At 44.0% G+C, this 21212-nt stretch overlaps 1 protein-coding gene across 1 annotated transcript; it reads right to left on the bottom strand.

Moving 5' to 3' along the window:
- Positions 1–173: 173 nt before the first annotated feature.
- LOC112260699 (phosphatidylinositol 3-kinase regulatory subunit gamma) lies at positions 174–9999 on the bottom strand. Its single transcript, XM_024435994.2, has 7 exons — positions 9611–9999; positions 3607–4001; positions 3132–3400; positions 2755–2931; positions 2573–2647; positions 2203–2373; positions 174–2009 (listed from the first exon to the last, which is right to left on the bottom strand). The coding sequence occupies exons 1-7, from the start codon at positions 9663–9665 to the stop codon at positions 1703–1705; spliced, it is 1449 nt and encodes a 482-aa protein (XP_024291762.1). The 5' UTR covers positions 9666–9999; the 3' UTR covers positions 174–1702.
- Positions 10000–21212: the final 11213 nt, after the last annotated feature.

Below are 21212 nucleotides of genomic sequence, written 5' to 3'. Positions count from 1 at the left end.
TGGGGGGGATGATCTGTCCATAAGCAGCTGCTTGGGTGAGAGATTTCAATCCCGCCTCGTGTAGGATTGGCAGCAAAATTTAAAGGCATAGTGATGTCTTCATAAGATATATATTGTAATTGATTGGTTGCATTAACACACACTTGGAAGAAGTGGAACAAGGACAACACAACTTCAACAAAACCCTCATCAGTTTATTGTCTTCAGCAAGAAAAATTAAGAATCTCACATTGCTTAAAGTCGCCCCAGGAGTTTCCTCAATGCTCCTGTCTAGTTTTTAAGAAAGACTAAAACACCCTCCATCCAACCAACCACAAAAGTTTTACAGTATCTCAATACAGAGTGTCTTTTGTCCTCAAACTTGACATATGTGCCAAGAACAAAATGTATTATTTTCCTTAAGCTATGTAGGCCTACATGTCTTTAGGAAATATTAATCGCTCTTATTGAGCAATGCCACAGTTCAAGTAATAGAGACAGAATGTACACTTCCGCATCTCTGGCAGTTCACACAATGTTCTTAAAAGGTCACGTCATCAGATGAATAACACCACCAATTAAAAGTTAGTGCATTTCTGTGGCAAAAGCTGATGACCCCCCATAATTATAATAATGAATTTCTAAAATTACAAATACTGTTGGATTGCACTTTCCTCAAGCTTTCATCTTCTGTGGCATATTTCAGAAAATATATAATATCAAAAAATACAAAAAGCTTATACTTTGAATAACAGAATATAATATACAGTACTTCAATTTATGTTTTGATCAAGCACGTGTGGTGTGTTTTCCGACCATCACCATAAATGTAATATTCTGGTCGGAATATATACTTTTATCACTAATAGCAAGTGCTTTGGTTATTGGATACAATATGGAAAATGTCATTCTAAGGATATCCAGAAAATTGTTTATGCTACATACAGTACATATCAACTGGTAACTTGGGTTATATTTTGACAACAAAAAAAACAGCGCTACTGTCACGATGTGCCACATCAGTTCCTATATTTGCATGACTATGTACTGAAATACCCAGAACATGTTTGGTATGTGTACCACAGCTAGCTATGCCACTGAGTCAGCCATCTTGTTTTTCTGTACCATTATATTCTAATTCCACTTTTAGGATCTTCCGTGCATGGACATCACAACAATTAAAATGTTTGAAATAAATTCTAAATTCCAAGGTATTGGGTGTATTACAATCTCATTTTACATTAGCACCAGTACTTGTGTTGTCAAAATGGGACCCTAGAAGTCCAAATAAAAAACAGCACCTGACAAATACCAACATATTGTGACATAGTATATGTAGTCAGTCATCTCCCGGATGACCAGGCCCACTAAAACAAATCAAATCCCATGAAAGAAAAGGTGAAAAATGGGTACAAAAAAAAGTCCTAGCTGACATTCAAGTTCCGGTCAAAGTTCCAATTAAGTGAAATTACATTCACCAATCCGTTGGAATCATCCTAGTGCAAATTTCACACATTCTTCTTTGAGAAAAGAACGCCCTCAAGTTGTCCTCGTAGGATAGCTTCAGTACGCAAACATGTCCGCCCTCAAGTTGCTACAGTACACAAACACGTCCGCCCTCAAGTAGTCCTCGTAGGATAGCTACAGTACGCAAAAAAGTCCACCTTCAAGTAGTCCTCGTAGGATAGCTAAAGTACGCAAACACGTCCCACAGCTGACTAATCTACATCTCCGGAGCTGCTGCAGGGAGTCCAGCAGGTAGTTTAGTTTGAGTCTGTAGAAGGTGGTGTTCCTCCGTCTGTTGTAGCAGGCTGTCCTCTGTGGCTGTGTGTAGCAAGGCTGACGAGACAGGAGTGACGTGGACAGGGTGCTCCAGCCGGACGTCCAGGGCCTGGTTGTGCTGTGCCAGGGAGTTGAGGCGATAGTGCAGAACGAGCTCTTTCAGAGAGCAGTGGAGGTCGTAGGGCTCAGCAAAGCCATAGCCACGTGGCGTGCTATAAATCATGCAATGCTTCACTTCTACATTAACACTGCAAGGATACAAAATAAAAATATAGGTTAGTACCAGTGTAGTGGCCCTAAGCCTTGGGAACATGGATCACAGTGAAGTAACTTAACAAGAGCCTATAAAACAGTGTAGCAGTATTCCCATATTCTTCCAACTCCACATTCCTTCATGACCATTTACATATTGTTATTCTTTCACAGGAAGAGGACACTCACACTACGGAACAGGCGTAGCAACCCTGCTTGCTGCTCTCGCGAATCAGGAAGGTTCCGGTGGGTTTGTCCATCAGCATCTCCTCAGCCTGGGTCCTGCTCAGCTCGCCCACAAACCAGCTCCCCTCGTCATGGTGCGCCAGTCTCTCACTCTCACCCTTCAACACGTAGGTGCTGCACACACCAGAAAGGACATTTAACAAATCTTTAATTGATAAGAATCATAAATGATAAGTAAGTAGTGTGCATACTATGTATACATTAGTATTGAATAAGTTCTAAACAGTTATAAGCACTACAAGCATTTCTTAGCACAACTAAATACAATTAAGAAGTATTATTACAATTTAGGTCTATAATGTGAAATACTTACTTGTCACTGCTATTGTCTTGGAACCCCAGCCAATCGTTAATGCGTTTCTGTTGCACACCTTCGTGATTCAGCCAACTGAAAACCAAAGAAAATGAATGTCTGTGCCAAGTGTTTGAAAAAAGCTACTTTTCATTAATAGTGACTTTAATAGAATAGAATAAAATAGAAGTATTGTAATGTACTTGAGGTACTCGTCTCTGATGTTGCGTAGCTCTATGAGGTCAGGCCTGAGGCTGTTGATCCTCCTGTCTGTCTCTCTGTAGTCCTGGACCTGGGTCCTCAGGTCCTGTTCCAGATGGACCTTACTGTCATAGATCTCCCCCAGCCGAGACTTTAGCTTCTCATAGTTCATCAGGAATCTGGGGAGCAAAGGGCAAAGGTCATGAGAGGTCAAAAGAAGGATCAGGGGTAGTGCCACTGGCCTGAGCTGAACCACAGCTGCATGCAAGTCAGAGGGAGGAAACAATAAAAAGACATCCATCTATCCACACTATAAGCATACGTCTCACATTCCATGTGAGATAGACCAAGATACAACCAGACTAGTTACCAGACTCACCTCTCCAAGTCCTTCTCTGTTCCCTTAGATCGAATGCTCCTCTCACACTCCTCCCCATAACGCTCCTGCTCGCGACACTGTTCCTCGAAGATCAGCATGGTCTCGTTAAAGGCCTCTATCGCAGTTCTCTTCATCTGGATCTCCTGTGAGGTTTTAGTGTAGGCCTCGTACAGACAGTCAAACTGTTGACTCTTCTCCTGGTACTGACTGTGGTACTCCTGTAGCTTCCTCCCGGCAACATCAACACTGTCCACTTTCACCTGCTCATCCTGGATACAGACAGACATATTTAATACATTTATGAAACTCACGGCTGGTCCAGCAGACATAAACTTGTTGTCTGTGCATGATGAGTGGTTTCGTAACTAAATTGAAGACAGAGGCAAATTTCCTTCCCTGACAAATGTCAACTCAACTCTATTGCATTCTTTGAAGACCGTCTTGAAACAGTGGATGAGAGGTGCCTACTGCCTACCTGTTGGAAGCGGGAAACAGGGTGTGTGAGCATGACGTCCAGTACAGCGTTGTATTCCACCAGAGGATGGTGCTGGTAGTGCCAGATGAGCTCCACTACAGAGCAGAAGGTCAGGGGCTCTGAAAAGCCATACTTCCCCTCACGGTGGTAGATCTTAATCAGCTTGCTGTGCCCGTCTTTCCTCAGCGTTAGCGTGAAGTCTCCTTGTATCTTAGTGGAAGCGTCACGAACCAGGAAGGAACCATCAGGTGTGTCGCGGAGCTTCTCGTTGACTTCCTCCCTGGAAATGTCTCCCCAGTACCACTCAGCATCCTGCAGGGGATATACTGGGGCTTCCCTTAGGCAGTTGTCATTCATGAAGGAGGTAATGGGTTTGGCTGACCTGGGAGGGAGAGCTGAAAGAAAAAGAGATCAGATCAGGATGACAGTTTGTAAGAAAAAGCTGTTTCAGCACAAGTGGGGGGGTACATCTCTATTCAACCCCCCCATACACACACACTCTCTCCAGACACTGTCAAATCGCCAGACAAGTCTAGACATGTCCCCAGCTGATAACAGTTTCTGTCCTAATGGCCCAGATCGACCATATCAGGACTGAGAACATGCCAGACTGCCACATGCTCTGAAACAAAGACGGAGGACAAGATCGGTCAGTGAAAAAGAGGGTAGGTTCACACACACAAAGCCGGCTAACTCCAGTATGCTTTTAATATTTTTTTCTTGCAGGGGAAATATATTTGACATATTTTTCAACAGGTCAGAAAAACCAATGAAGCTAAGGCAAATGTAAATGCTGCAAATTCTGCCCATTTCCACTGGTCGGTCTGTCATTAAAGTGGATGGGGTAAACTTTACATTCCCTGCTTGTCCAGTGTCCAAACTGCAACTGCCCCAAAACCATAAACCATCCATCTTCAGGGAGGATTCTAAAGTTATGATCATATATAAAACAATTACATTTTTCAGACTTTCTAAATCCTCTTAAAGGTGCATTTTCCGTTTATGAGACAAAACAAGCAAGTATAGTGTAGAGAATCACATTTATATGTGAAAAGTTACATATTGCAGCTTTAACTTTTCTATATACATTTTAAAACTAACAACAAAAAACATCTGGATCTCTCCAAAAATGACAAGAGGGGGTTGGGGATGGGGGGAGAAAACCACATCAAGAGGAAGAGAAAGGCGATATCTTTCACTACAGGACAGAAGTGCCTTTCAGGAACCTGTAGCAGAATTGCACATAACTTCAGTCAGGAGGAAATATGGTTTCTCGCTCCCTCCGCTCTCTCTATTTTTTTAACAACTTTAAAATAAGCACAAGACAGGTGCAAAAGCACAATGGCAGACAGGCAGAAGAAGCTGGAATCCTGGATTCCTACTAGACTCAACAAATTCACCCTGCACACCTACTGTATTGTATTGTATTGTATTGTATTGTATTGTATTGTATGTATGTATGTATGTACGTACAGTGGGGCAAAAAAAGTATTTAGTCAGCCACCAATTGTGCAAGGTCTCCCACTTAAAAAGATGAGAGAGGCCTGTAATTTGCATCATAGGTACACTTCAACTATGACAAACAAAATGAGAAAAAAAAATCCAGAAAATACCATTGTAGGATTTTTAATGAATTTATTTGCAAATTATGTTGGAAAATAAGTATTTGGTCAATAACAAAAGTTTATCTCAATACTTTGTTATATACCCTTTGTTGGCAATGACAGAGGTCAAACGTTTTCTGTAAGTCTTCACAAGGCTTTCACACACTGTTGCTGGTATTTTGGCCCATTCCTCCATGCAGATCTCCTCTAGAGCAGTGATGTTTTGGGGCTGTTGCTGGGCAACATGGACTTTCAGCACCCTCCAAAGATTTTCTATGGGGTTGAGATCTTTAGACTGGCTAGGCCACTCCAGGACCTTGAAATGCTTCTTACGAAGGAGGTTTTCACTCAAAATCTCATGATTCATGGACCCATTCATTCTTTCATTTACACGGATCAGTCGTCCTGGTCCCTTTGCAGAAAAACAGCCCCAAAGCATGATGTTTCCACCCCCATGCTTCACAGTAGGTATGGTGTTCTTTGGATGCAACTCAGCATTCTTTGTCCTCCAAACACGACGAGTTGAGTTTTTACCAAAAAGTTATATTTTGGTTTCATCTGACCATATGACATTCTCCCGATCTTCTTCTGGATCATCCAAATGCTCTCTAGCAAACTTCAGATGGGCCTGGACATGTACTGGCTTAAGCAGGGGGACACGTCTGGCACTGCAGGATTTGAGTCCCTGGCGGCGTAGTGTGTTACTGATGGTAGGCTTTGTTACTTTGGTCCCAGCTCTCTGCAGGTCATTCACTAGGTCCCCCCGTGTGGTTTTGGGATTTTTGCTCACCATTCTTGTGATAATTTTGACCCCACGGGGTGAGATCTTGCGTGGAGCCCTAGATCGAAGGAGATTATCAGTGGTCTTGTATGTCTTCCATTTCCTAATAATTGCTCCCACAGTTGATTTCTTCAAACCAAGCTGCTTACCTATTGCAGTCTTCCCAGCCTGTTGCAGGTCTACAATTTTGATTCTGGTGTCCTTTGACAGCTCTTTGGTCTTGGCCATAGTGGAGTTTGGAGTGTGACTGTTTGAGGTTGTGGACAGGTGTCTTTTATACTGATAACAAGTTCAAACAGGTGCCATTAATACAGGTAACGAGTGGAGGACAGAGGAGCCTCTTAAAGAAGAAGTTACATGTCTGTGAGAGCCAGAAAACTTGCTTGTTTGTAGGTGACCAAATACTTATTTTCCACCATAATTTGCAAATAAATTCATTAAAAATCCTACAATGTGATTTTCTGTATTTTTTTTTCATTTTGTCTGTCATAGTTGAAGTGTACCTATGATGAAAATTACAGGCCTCTCTCATCTTTTTAAGTGGGAGAACTTGCACAATTGGTGGCTGACTAAATACTTTTTTGCCCCACTGTATGTATGTATGTATGTATGTATGTATGTATGTATGTATGTATGTATGTATGTATGTATGTATGTATGTATGTATGTATGTACAGTTGAAGTTGGAAGTTTACATACACTTAGGTTGGAGTCATTAAAACTTGTATTCAACCACTCCACAAATTTCCTGTTAACAAACTATAGTTTTGGCAAGTTGGTTAGGATATCTACTTTGTGCATGACACATTCTCTCTACTATTATTCTGACATTTCACATTCTTAAAAAGAAGTGGTGATCCTAACTGACCTAAGACAGGGAATTTGTACTAGGATTAAATGTCAGGAGTTGTGAAAAACATACATACATACATACAGTTGAAGTCGGAAGTTTACATACACCGTAGCCAAATACATTTAAACTACGTTTTATGTTTTACAATTCCTGGCATTTAATCCCAGTAAAAATTCCCTGTTTTAGGTCAGTTAGGATCCCCATTTTAATTTAAGAAGGTGAAATGTCAGAATAACAGTAAAGAGAATTATTTAATTCAGCTTCAATTTTTTTCATCACATTCCCAGTGGGTCAGAAGTTTACATACACTCAATTAGTATTTGGTAGCATCGCCTTTAAATTGTTTAACTTGGGTCAAACGTTACGGGTAGCCTTCCACAAGCTTCCCACAATAAATTGGGTGAATTATTGCCCATTCCTCCTGACAGAGCTGGTGTAACTGAGACAGGTTTGTAGGCCTCCTTGCTCTCACACGCTTTTTCAGTTCTGCCCACAAATTTTCTATAGGATTGAGGTCAGGGCTTTGTGATGGCCACTCCAATACCTTGACTTTGTTGTCCTTAAGCCATTTTGCCTCAACTTTGGAAGTATGCTTCGGGTCATTGTCCATTTGTCCACAGGGTGGCAGGGTAGCCTAGTTGTTAGAGCGTTGGACTAGTAACTGGAAGATTGTAAATTCAAACCCCTGAGCTGACAAGGTACAAAATCTGTCGTTCTGCCCCTGAACAACAGTACCCACTGTTCCTAGACTGTCATTGAAAATAAGAATTTGTTCTTAACTGACTTGCCTAGTAAAATAAAATTTGGAAGACCATTTGCGACCAAGCTTTAACATCCCGACTGATGTCTTGAGATGTTGTCTCAATATATCCACATAATTTTCCATCCTCATGATGCCATGTATTTTGTGAAGTGCACCAGTCCCTCCTGCAGTAAAACACCCCCACAACATGTTGCTGCCACCCCTGTGCTCCACGGTTAGGATGGTGTTCTTCGGCTTGCAAGCCTCCCCCTTTTTCCTCCAAACATAACATAACATAACTGGCCAAACAGTTCTATTTTTGTTTCATCAGACCAGAGGACATTTCTCAAAAAAATACAATCTTTGTCCCCATGTGCAGTTGCAAACCGTAGTCTGGCTTTTTTATGACGGTTTTAATAGTCTGGCTTTTTTATGGTGGCTTTTTTATGGCAGCGGCTTCTTCCTTGCTGCGCGGCCTTTCAGGTTATGTCGATATAGGACTCGTTTTACTGTGGATATAGATACTTTTTTATCTGTTTCCTCTAGCATCTTCACAAGGTCCTTTGCTGTTGTTCTGGGATTGATTTGCACTTTTCGCACCAAAGTATGTTAATTTCTAGGAGACACAACGTGTCTCCTTCCTGAGAGGTATGACGGCTGCATGGTCCCATGGTGTTTATACTTGCGAACTATTGTTTGTACAGATGAAAGTGGTACCTTCAGGCATTTGGCAATTGCTCCCAAGGATGAACATGACTTGTGGAGGTCTGCCATTTTTTTCTGAGGTCTTGGCTGATTTCTTAGGATTTCCCATGATGTCAAGCAAAGAGGCACTTTGAAGGTAGGCCTTGAAATACATCCACAGGTACACCTCCAATTGGACTCAAATAATGTCAATTAGACTCTCAGAAGCTTCTAAAGCCATGACATCATTTTCTGGAATTTTCCAAGCTGCTTAAAGGCACAGTCGATTTAGTATATGTAAACTTCTGACCCACTGGAATTGTGATACAGTGAATTATAAGTAAAATAATCTGTCTGTAAACAATTGTTGGAAAAATTACTTGTGTCATGCACAAAGTAGATGTCCCAACCGACTTGCCAAAACTATAGTTTGTTAACAAGACATTTGTGGAGTGGTTGAAAAACGAGTTTTAATGACTCCAACCTAAGTGTATGTAAACTTCCGACTTCAACTGTATGTATGTGTGGTGTGTACGTGTGTGTATGTGTGACTGTGCCCATCACTCTGGAGGTTGTGTCATGATGTAAAGTAGCCTAGGGGCTAATACACAAATACCGTATTATGAGGGAAATAGTTTATAAAAGCCCATATAAAGATACATTAACTATGTATTTCAGTTCATGCAACACAGGGACTTGTCCCTCTCTTTGACACAAACCAGCCCAATGCACCATGTCATTCACTGTAATCGCTTATAGAGACTACTAAATAAAAAAATATTACACGATGTGATATATTCTAAACTATTACAATATCACATCAAGTAGCATAGGCTACACGTGAATTGGTAGTTTGAAAATAAGTCATGCGACAAGTTGGTAGGCTTTCAGTGCTAGCGTACGAATTAAATATGGTCGGCTACAGTAGACGAGAGGAGAAAGGGGAACAAAGCAGTCGTTTCATGCGGAATTTCTTCTCCACTCAACATTGTTCACGCGCTGGTAAGGTGCGTTATAACATAATAATACGATACAGCGTATTTCACCAACCTACGACCAAAAATATAATGTTTAATTTTGATATATCTCTTTAGTAACACGAAGCAAGACAAAGAGCAAAACCACCGCGTCAAGCAAGTCCACGAGAAAAGTATTACGTAATTGGCAAGCAGCGAATTGCACTTTGCATGTCTGGGCAAAGCCCATAAGAGGGGACACACAATAATGTACCAGCACGGACACCTGTGTGTGCACAACTGGCCAAATGTCAACGTTCTATCATCGTTTGAAGTGATGATTAATATGATAATATGCATAATGATTACAGATCCAACAAATACCTGGAGGTGCTTGATCCATTTCGATGTAGAATAAGACTTCAGAGGGATAAAACATCCCGTTCCAAACGTTTATATTGCAAACCGTCTTGTTGTGAGGTATCTTTCCCTGTCTTGCGATGCGTGAGAAATACAACTTTTACTTGCACCAGAGTGAAAGGATCATAATGGCGAGTCGTTTTAGGAACATATGTGGCCGATTTCAGATTAGACAGTCAGTAGCAGGATTGTCCATTAGTCCAACTTCGGAGAAAATCATTTGCGCCAACCTCGTAATTGGTTCAATACATTTACTCACAGAAAATGTTCTGCAAAAAAAATATAGTAATTTCCAGCCACGTCTGTCAGTATGGCCGGTCGGCGCCGCTCCAAACTTCATCGCGCAGAGGTAGCAGTCAGGAGATTTTAAAGGGATCTGGAACATCATCTTGGGAGAAACCAAAAGACATCACTTTCAGAGGGAGGGCTGCCCCCACAAGGCGGATTGCTTAATGCAGACAGACAGAAAATAGTATACATTTCTGATATAAATCTGAAATAGTATCATGTTGTCTTGTATTTGAGTGATTGTAGTCTATATAACCTTATAGACCGAAGATGATTTAGACAGAAGATTATTAGTGGGTGTATTGTGTGATAACCGCACCCATACATTGGAAGTGGTACCTTCCCTGCCCTATCATTTCATTGAAGGATCTCAATGCAAGGTAATTTGCTGATTTATTTGACGACACGAATGGAAGGAACTACCATGCACACAGATACATTGTTTATTTTCAATAATTATTCTCAGCATTGCAAAGGCATGGACAGGCAGATCCTGATCGATGAGTAAATGAACAACAATAACGAATATGAATGGCTTTCCAGGTGCTGTTTAAATGTTATAAGATACTACTAGCCTGATCAGTTATATAATTTGGACCTAGCGGTAATATGTGGTTATATGCTGTTAATTGAAATTAGATCATCTTTAATATGCAGGTATAGGCCTACCACTATTACTACAGTACTATTACATTTGACCTTATAATGTACATCTAAGATCATGATAAATACACACAATTGACACAAATATGTGTATTTCTGTCATTTTAAAGAACAGAAAAGCATTGTAAGGCATATACATTCTGTCCAGGCTACAATCCAAAGGGCCATCTAGCCTTGAAACTTTGTGGCAGTGAATATAGCCTAGTTGAACAAGGCCTGTGTTGGACAGAGGCCTTTCTCTGTTGGCCAGTGGTTTATGGCAGACATCTTTTGACCTATACTCCATAGTGGAGAAGGTGATGAACCTCAGCACCCCGTTTTCCCACCAGGAAGGAGAGAACAGAGCTTTTCCAGTGTCCTCTAGCCCCTCTGGATCTTTCCAGTGACCACTAGTCCCTCCTAGTCTTTCCAGTGTCCACTAGTTCCACCGAGTCTTTCCAGTGTCCACTAGTCCCTCCGAGTCTTTCCAGTGTCCACTAGTCCCTCCGAGTCTTTCCAGTGTCCACGAGTCCCTCCGAGTCTTTCCAGTGTCCACGAGTCCCTCCGAGTCTTTCCAGTGTCCACGAGTCCCTCCGAGTCTTTCCAGTGTGCTTCTGAGTCTTTCCAGTGTCCACGAGTCCCTCCGAGTCTTTCCAGTGTCCACTAGTCCCTCTGAGTCTTTCCAGTGTCCACAAGTCCCTCCTAGTCTTTCCAGTGTCCACGAGTCCCTCCAAGTCTTTCCAGTGTCCACTAGTCCCTCCTAGTCTTTCCAGTGTCCACGAGTCCCTCCGAGTCTTTCCAGTGTGCTTCTGAGTCTTTCCAGTGTCCACGAGTCCCTCCGAGTCTTTCCAGCGTGCTTCTGAGTCTTTCCAGTGTCCACTAGTCCCTCCTAGTCTTTCCAGTGTGCTTCTGAGTCTTTCCAGTGTCCACTAGTCCCTCCTAGTCTTTCCAGTGTCCACTAGTCCCTCCTAGTTTTTCCAGTGTCCACGAGTCCCTCCGAGTCTTTCCAGTGTGCTTCTGAGTCTTTCCAGTGTCCACGAGTCCCTCCGAGTCTTTCCAGTGTGCTTCTGAGTCTTTCCAGTGTCCACGAGTCCCTCCTAGTCTTTCCAGTGTCCACGAGTCCCTCCTAGTCTTTCCAGTGTCCACGAGTCCCTCCTAGTCTTTCCAGTGTCCACGAGTCCCTCCGAGTCTTTCCAGTGTCCACGAGTCCCTCCGGGTCTTTCCAGTGTCCACGAGTCCCTCCGAGTCTTTCCAGTGTCCACTAGTCCCTCCTAGTCTTTCCAGTGTCCACGAGTCCCTCCAAGTCTTTCCAGTGTCCACGAGTCCCTCCAAGTCTTTCCAGTGTCCACGAGTCCCTCCAAGTCTTTCCAGTGTCCACAAGTCCCTCCTAGTCTTTCCAGTGTCCACGAGTCCCTCCAAGTCTTTCCAGTGTGCTTCTGAGTCTTTCCAGGGTCCACTAGTCCCTCCGAGTCTTTCCAGTGTCCACTAGTCCCTCTGAGTCTTTCCAGTGTCCACGAGTCCCTCCAAGTCTTTCCAGTGTCCACTAGTCCCTCTGAGTCTTTCCAGTGTCCACGAGTCCCTCCAAGTCTTTCCAGTGTCCACGAGTCCCTCCAAGTCTTTCCAGTGTCCACGAGTCCCTCCAAGTCTTTCCAGTGTGCTTCTGAGTCTTTCCAGGGTCCACTAGTCCCTCCGAGTCTGCATCTACTTTAACCATCTCTGTCATAGAAACACAACACATGCATGCACACACCCATACACGTTCATGCTCGCTGACAAAGGTACGCACATTGCCACACACACACACACACACACACACACACACACACACACACACACACACACACACACACACACACACACACACACACACACACACACACACACACACACACACACGTGTATAGCATGTGTATATCTACTACACCCTCTAGATGTACTGTATTTGAATTATTTGCATTTTCTTTTGGAATTTGCATTCCTTATGCAAACTATTACTTATAGCAGAAAAATGCCACCCACGCCAGGCAGAGGGCTTGTGAAGCATTCGACCTCCAGTTGACAGGTGTGTATGTGTTCAAGTTTGTGTGTGTGTCTATGTTTGTTCATGTGTGCGTGTGTTGGTGCATATGTGCATGTGTGTACTCTTTGAGAGTTCTTAGTGCTAGTCTGTCAGGGCTTGTCAGTGGCTGCCCATCCCCCACCACTCACCCTGCAAACTCCTCATGTCAAGCAGTACACAGAATGTGGCCTCATGGCCTGACCTTTGTGACATCATGTTTCACTTCTAGTGCCCTACCCTGCTAACTCTAGCATCAGTGCTGGATCTGTATAGGAGGAGAGATGGCTAGCCCCTGAATGTGTCTGTGGCGTGCAAACATCAAGACAATGTAAAAGGGGACTACAGGGACATTTTATATGATATGGTGTGTTAACATGTCAAATCTTATTCATCACATGCTTCGTAAACAACAGGTGTAGACTAACAGTGAAATGCTTACTCTGTGTGTTTGTATGGAAGGGGATACCTAGGTAGTTGCACAACTGAATGCAACCAGAATGTCTTCCGTATTTAACCCAACCCCTCTGAATCAGAGAGGTGCGAGGGGCTGGCTTAATCAATGTCTAGGGAGAAGTTGTTGTTGGGGGTTAACTGCCTTGCTCAAGAGCAGATGTTTCACTTTGCTGGCTTTGAACCAGCGACCTTTCAGTTACTGGTCCAACGCTTTTAACCGCTAGGCTACCTGCCTCCCGCTTATGCTTAAGTGTATTATCAGTGTGAGTGAGAAGTGTGTATAACTCTGGCAGGGATAAACCAGTGGGCTCCTGTGGGCTCTGGTCCTCAGATTTAGGCAGCCCTGATGAGATCAGTGGAGGCTAATCGCAGGCTTACAGGTTGATAGGTTGATACTGAAAGCCTTAATGGGATAGGCTGTTACTGCAACTGTACAGTGAAAATCTCACTTTTCAAATCAAAACAAATGTTATTTGTCACATACTTCATAAACAACAGGTGTAGACTAACAGTGAAATGCTTACTGGTCCTTTTCCAAAAATGCAGAGTTAAAGAAAATGATAAAAAATTGAAACAGTGACACGTAGAATAAATACACAGTGAATAACGAATAACAATAAAGAGGAAAAATAACGTGGCTACCAACTAATTGCAGCATTACCGCAAAAATGGACGAGGAAAGTGTGAGGGGTAAAAGTAGGGAACTTGTCGGCCCTGCATTAAAGACCATAATTGGTTAAAGAAAATTGTGAGTAATAAAAAAGTATAGCCGTTTCGTTTAAGGACCAAAAAATATACAGCTGTGCCATACAGATTGCAAAATAGTCAGGATGAGATTTACGACGTACCGATACCATGTCACATATTTATGAATTTATACGCAAAATGACGCTGTATGTATTTATGTGTGTATGTATGTATGTATCCGTATGTATATGTATATATTTGCAAAATATATATGGGGGATAGGAAGTGATTCAGACAATTACATTGATGGAAGCTACAATCTATCTTCAATATTAAAGCTGATCTACCACCTAATAAAAAAAGTTTAAAAAATACTAACTTTTCTTTTTTACATGTCGATGTGCAGGGGTACGAGGTACATTGGAAAGACTCTTCTCTGCAGATCCTCTCAAGCTCTGTCAGGTTGGATGTGGAGCGTTGCTGCATAGCTATTTTCAGGTCTCTCCAGAGATGTTAAATCGGGTTCAATTCCTGGCTCTGGCTGGGCCACTCAAGGACATTCAGAGACTTGAGCCACTCTTGCTTGGTCTTGGTTGTGTGCTTAGGGTTGTTGTCCTGTTGGAAGGTGAACCTTCACCCCAGTCTGAGGTCCTGAGCGCTCTGGAGCAGGTTTTCATCAAGGATCTCTCTATACTTTGCTCTGTTCATCTTTCCCTTAATCCTGACTAGTCTCCCAGTCCCTGCCGCTGAAAAACATCCCCACAGCATGATGCTGCCACCACCATGCTTCACCGTAGGGATGGTGCCAGGTTTCTACCAGACGTGACACTTGGCATTCAGGCCAAAGTGTCCCATCTTGGTTTCATCAGACCAGAGAATCTTGTTTCTCTGCCGTACCAGGCGGTGATACACCCCGACAGGATGCTCTCCATGGTGCATCTGTAAAAAGTTGTGAGGGTCTTAGGAGGCTGAATTTCTTCAGCCTCCTGAGGTTGAAGAGGCGTGGTTGCGCCTTCTTCACCATACTATTTGTGTGGGTGGACCATTTCAGATGGTCAGTGACGCTGAGGACCTGGAAGCTTTTCACCTTCTCCACTGCAGCCCCGTTGACGTGGATGGGGGCGTGCGCTCTCTGAAGTCCATGATCAGCTCCTTCATTTTGTTGACGTTGAGGGAGAGATTATTTTCCTGGCACCACTCCGCCAGAGCCCTCACCTCCTCCCTGTAGGATGTCTCATCGCTGTTGGTAATCAGGCCTACCACTGTTGTGTGTCTGCAAACTTGATGATTGAGTTGGAGGCGTGCGTGGCCACGCAGTCATGGGTGAACAGGGAGTACAGGAGTGGGCTGAGCATGCACCCTTGTGGGGCCCCTTTGTTGAGGATCAGCGCAGTGTAGGTGTTGTTGCCTACCTTCACCACCTGGGGGAGGTCCATCAGGAAGTCCAGGACCCAGTTGCACAAGGCGGAGTTCAGACCCGGGGCCCCGAGCTTAATGATGAGCTTGGGGGGTACTATGGTGTTGAAGGCTAAGCTGTAATCAATGAGCAGCATTCTTACATAGGTATTCCTCTTGTCCAGATGGGATAGGGCATTATGCAGTGCGATTGCATTTCCCGTGGAGCTATTGGGGCGTTAAAGTGGAGGTGATATGATCCTTAACAGCATTCTTACGTAGGTATTCCTCTTCACCAGATGGGATAGGGCAATGTCCCGTGGAGCTATTGGGGCGATATGATCCTTAACTAGTCTCTCAAAGCGCTTCATGATGACAGAAGTGAGTGCTACAGGGCGATAGTCATTTAACCTTCACTTTATTGGGTACAGGAACAATGGTGGACATCTTGAAGCAAGTGGGGACAGCGGACTGGGATAGGGAGAGATTGAATATGTCCATAAACACTCCAGCCAGCTGGTCTGATAATGCTCTGAGGATGTGGCTAGGGTTGCCGTCTGGGCCGGTAGCCTAGCTAGGGTTAACATGCTTAAATGTCTTACTCATGTCGGCCATGAAAACGAGAGCTCACAGTCCTCAGGAGCGGCCCACGTCGGTAGCACTGTGTTATCCTCAGAAGCAGGCGAAGGTGTTTTGCTTGTCCGTGATTGTCTGGAGGCCTTGACACATACATCTCGTGTCTGAGCCGTTGAATTGCGACTCCACTTTGTCTCTTTACTGATCATTTTGCCTGTTTGATTGGTTTACGGAGGGCATAACTGGACTGTTTGTATTCAACCATATTCCCAGTCACCTTGCCGTGGTTAAACATGGTTCCCGTTTTCAGATTTGTATGACTGCTGCCATCTATCCACAGTTTTTGGTTTGGATAGGTTTTAATCATCACAGTGGGAACAACATCCTCTATACACTTCCTGATGAACTCAGTGTCAGTGTATATGTCAATGTTATTCTCAGAGGCAACCTGGAACAAATCCCAGTCCGCGTGATCAAAACATAAATGCAGCATGTCTCAAGTCTGCTGTGTGTGTGTGTGTGTGTGTATGTGTGTGTAGACCTATTTACCGCAATTGAAGCGATGCAGAATGGTCTGTAACATACTTGATAGGGTGTTCTTTCTGCATTATCCACCGAGTAGCTGTGGGGTTTCCCTGATCTGCTGCCAGACCAGCTCACAAAGCATGCAGTGACGATGCCAGAGGCAACTGGACTGCGGGCAGAGTGTAGGATGGCTATGGTCTGGTCCTTAGGACCCTACCATTGTGGAAATGGGGACAGTGTATGAGTGGGGACAGTGTCTGAGCTGCTTGAGTTGGAACAGAATGAAATGTTGGATGACCAAAACTATGAGCTTCAAATAGCTGGGCCTGGGAACATAGCTTGTTCTCTAAGGAGGTCACAAAATAAGTGAAACAAGCCAAAAGGAAAAAACAATGTAGAGAAGAAAAGGACCAACTGTATTGGAGAATGACTACATTAACAGTATATTTCAGCAGGAATGACATACATACAGTACATATACAGCACATTATGTTCCCCATTCTCTCTCACTTTTTCTCCCTCTTTTTCTCTTCCACTCAACCTCTCCTTCCTGTCTGTTTGTCTGTATTTGTCTGTCTGCCTGTCTGTCTTTGCCTGTCTTTCTGTCTGCATTTGTCTGTCTGTCTGTCTGTATTTTTCTGTCTGTCTATATGTGTCTGTCTGCCTGTCTGTATTTGTCTGTCTCCCCCCACACCACCTTATCTACTCATCACTTGTCACTCCAGTCCAGAGGACCGTAATCTAACTACCAGAGGTGACACTGAGACAGTCATGGTATTTCAACACTGTAACATCTACCAGCTGAGTGTCTGCTTGACAGGACAGATGATCTGATTTGAGGTCATCACTGGATGCACACACACACACACACACACACACACACACACACACACACACACACACACACACACACACACACACACACACACACACACACACACACACACACACACACACTTTGACTGGAAGAACTAGCAGCCAGGATAAAGCATGATTATCTCTTTGCAACACAGCAGCCATCACCCCTCTATAACTTCAATTAGGGCTTTAGCTCCACCATACACTCTGCAGTTCCCCTCACAATGGCACCATTGTCAGGGGGAGAGCGACCATTGTCGCCACGGTTACAGGATTTATTAACCCGCTGTGTTGTGAGTGACCTTCACCTCTGACCTCTCTCTTTGCCATTTCACACACTCTGAAACGACCCCTCCCCTATTCCCACAGGCCTGAAACCCCTCCCCTATTCTCACAGGCCTGAAACCCCTCCACCATCCCCACAGGCCTGAAACCCCTCCCCTATCCCCACAGGCCTGAAACCCCTCCCCTATCTCCACAGGCCTGAAATCCCTCCCCTATCCCCACAGGCCTGAAACCCCTCCCCTATCTCCACAGGCCTGAAACCCCTCCCCTATCCCCACAGGCCTGAAACCCCTCCCCTATCCCCACAGGCATGAAACCCCTCCCCTACTATCCCCACAGGCCTGAAACCCCTCCCCTATCCCCACAGGCCTGAAACCCCTCCATTAAAAGGACTTGGGGTCTGATAAGTGACTTCTCTCCAACGCTATATCCCTGGTGTTCGAGATGATTTAAGTTGGTGGGGAGGAGGGGAGTGTTGTAGGATTGACCCATTGAACAGGTCAGTTGGAAGACATGAGAGGGTTGGTCTAAATAGGCTCTTTTCTCTCCATTTCTCCCCTCTTGGCTTGCCACTCTGTGTGGTTTTTTGAGAGAGAGAGAGAGAGAGAGAGAGAGAGAGAGAGAGAGAGAGAGAGAGAGAGAGAGAGAGAGAGAGAGAGAGAGAGAGAGAGAGAGAGAGAGAGAGAGAGAGAGAGAGAGAGAGAGAGAGAGAGAGAGAGAGAGAGAGAGAGAGAGAGAGAGAGAGAGAGAGAGAGAGAGAGAGAGAGAGAGAGAGAGAGAGAGAGAGACCCACCCATAGGTCTTTGTTAGAAGGCTGAGGTGCTGCTGCTGGCTGCCATCACTTCTGTCTGTCACACACACACACACACTGGAAGAAGAAAATGTTTTACAGTAGTCGCCTGCTGTTTAATAGATGCAGCCCAGCCGCATATAACCATGTTATCAGCACCTATTAGCTCACACACACACACACACACACACACACACACACACACACACACACACACACACACACACACACACACACACACACACACACACACACGGGTGTTTAAAAATCCTTCATCTGTTGTGGTTGGTATTCCAACCTGAAAAGTTCACATTAGTGTATTGGCCAAAGATAATAGTGTTCTCTATTAGTGTGATGTTTAAGATGTGTTAGTATCTCTGTCAACATTGTAGAATATCACTGTTCACCCCATCACATTGTGGTGTATGTCGTGTGACACAGTCACTAGCTTTCCTGTCTAAGTTAAATTAAGCCTGAATCCTCGGGCTTAGCCAAACGGTCATGATGTCATGGTTTGAGGACAGAATGAAATGGTCTGTCTGTTGACTGAGGAGACCTATTCTTGCATGTTTGGGTGGGAGCAGCAGCGTATAATTGCAGAGCGGGATAGCGTGTGAGGATGGGGGAGGGAGCCAGTTAGCACGCAACATGAGCCTTGGCCCACAGTGCTGGGCACGGGTGCCAAACTAGCTCTAACTCTGTCTACAGCCGCTCCCAATTCACTTCCTACCACTTCCCTTTTAGGCCCTAACTCTACCATGTTTGCAGATCTGTAAGGTGGAAGCAATATGGTGGAAGCTCCATTACTTTATGTTTTATAACTTTTCAGACCCTTTATACTGTATCTACAGACACTGATGGTGAGGGATAGAGCCAAAGGGGTGGGGGAGGGAGCGAATTGGGACTGGGTACTATAGTACAGTGGACCTCCTTCTCCCACATTCTCTAGGATTCTTAACAAATGGTGGTCCCATGGTACTGTTGGTAGTGGTATGTTTGACAACAGCCAACCAGATGGTTTTCCAAGCCCTGTGTATTTGGAGAGATCCTATGGAATAACTCTGCAAAGATGGATTGACATTTTGCTGACAAAATAGGGCATGTGCACACACGCACACGCATACACACACGCACAAATACATTAATTACATCCTATACCTTAGGATAGGATTTCCCAATCAGCTGTGTAGTGGTAGGGCAGAAAACAAAACATGCACTCAGGGGGGGCCCCAGGACCGAGTTTGGGAAACCTTGCCTTAGGAAGTTAAACATGTCTTAGGGAGTTAGGGGGCTGATGCTGCAGCCTTAACAATAAGAGGATAGATAGTACAGGGGATTACATGGGTCTCCAGTACAAACAATCCAGATGCAACACTAGTAATGACTAGTCTAAGTAAATCAGTAATGACTTAACTCACTTAAGAGTAATGACTTAACTCACTTTCTGCGTCATTTACTGGGATTGACCTGTAGGAAGGCCGTTAGGTGGAAAATGCGTCATGGAAGACTCCATGATGTCGTTAGCGTTCAATTGATGTTGACTTTTGTGTGACCCTTTGGACTGGTGATGTCATGACAGTACATACATACAACCATGTGGAATATGCATACTGTACAATATTCAGTAATTCTGTAATTCAGGATACTACTCAAACCTTTCAAGTTTGACCCTATGAAATATGACTGTGTCAGGCAGTGTGAGGAGGCAGGTAGCCTAACGGTTAAGCGCGTTGGCCCAGTAACTGAAAGGTCGCTTGTTCAAATCCCGGGGACGAGTAGGTGAAAAATGTGTTGATGTGCTCTTGAGCAAGGCACTTAATCATAATTGCTCTGGATAAGAGTGTCTGCTAAATGACTACACTTTATTAAAGTGTAGGGCTAATCTGATGTAGAGTTTTCTTCCAATAGCCTAAATAAATATTTTAGGCCATTTCAGAAAAATTGAACACTAAAACAAAGTGTTACAGAACACTCTGTTAACAGAACAGAATATACTTGATTAAAGTCAACTGACATAACCACCATTCACTGCATAGAGTTAGAGTGAAGGTGGTATGACCATGAGTGATGTGATTTATGGAACATAAGCTGCTTGATTCCCAGACAGATCTAAAGTCAATGACATTATGGATGCAGCTGGTACAACACAGCATGTTCCATTAATAGTTATTACATTTGCTTATAAAACCCCACAGGAGAAGTACACTTCCTGTTCTTCGTTTCTCACCTGCACCAAGTTACCTCAACTTGAGAGTGTCACTGCGACCTGGAAGAGCCTATTCTATTCTATACTATAGATCAAATAAGTGGCTCCTCTGCTGTAATGTTCCTGCCTCTTAGTCACATGCGCCGAATACAACAGTGAAATGCTTACTTATGCAAATTGGGGTGGGTCTAGTAGGGTTTCTGGGATAATGGTGTTGATGTGATCCATGACCAGCCTTTCAAAGTATTTCATGGCTACAGACGTGAGTGCTACGGGTCGGTAGTCATTTAGGCAGGTTACCTTAGTGTTCTTGGGCACAGGGACTATGGTGGTCTGCTAAAACATGTTGGTATTACAGACTCGGACAGGGAGAGGTTGAAAATGTCAGTGAAGACACTTGCCAGTTGGTCAGTGTTTGCTCGGAGTACACATACTGGTAATCCATCTGGCCCAGCGGCCTTGTGAATGTTGACCTGTTTAAAGGTCTTACTCACATCGGCTGCGGAGAGCGTGATCACACAGTCGTCCGGAACAGCTGATGCTCTCATGCATGTTTCAGTGTTACTTGCCTCAAAGCGATTAAAGAAGTTATTTAGCTCGTCTGGTAGGCTCGTGTCTCTGGGCAGCTCTCGGCTGTGCTTCCCTTTGTAGTGTGTAATAGTTTGCAACACCTGCCACATCTGACGATCGGATCCGATTTGATCTTAGTCCTGTATTGACACTTTGCCTGTTTAATGGTTCGTCGGAGGGCATAGCAAGAGTCAGAGTCCAGCTTCCTTGAATGTGGCAGCTCTTCCCTTTA

This window comes from Oncorhynchus tshawytscha, linkage group LG10, assembly GCF_018296145.1.
Source record: "Oncorhynchus tshawytscha isolate Ot180627B linkage group LG10, Otsh_v2.0, whole genome shotgun sequence".
Classification (NCBI taxonomy): Eukaryota; Metazoa; Chordata; class Actinopteri; order Salmoniformes; family Salmonidae; genus Oncorhynchus; species Oncorhynchus tshawytscha.
This window is presented reverse-complemented; position numbering and strand designations above follow the sequence as displayed.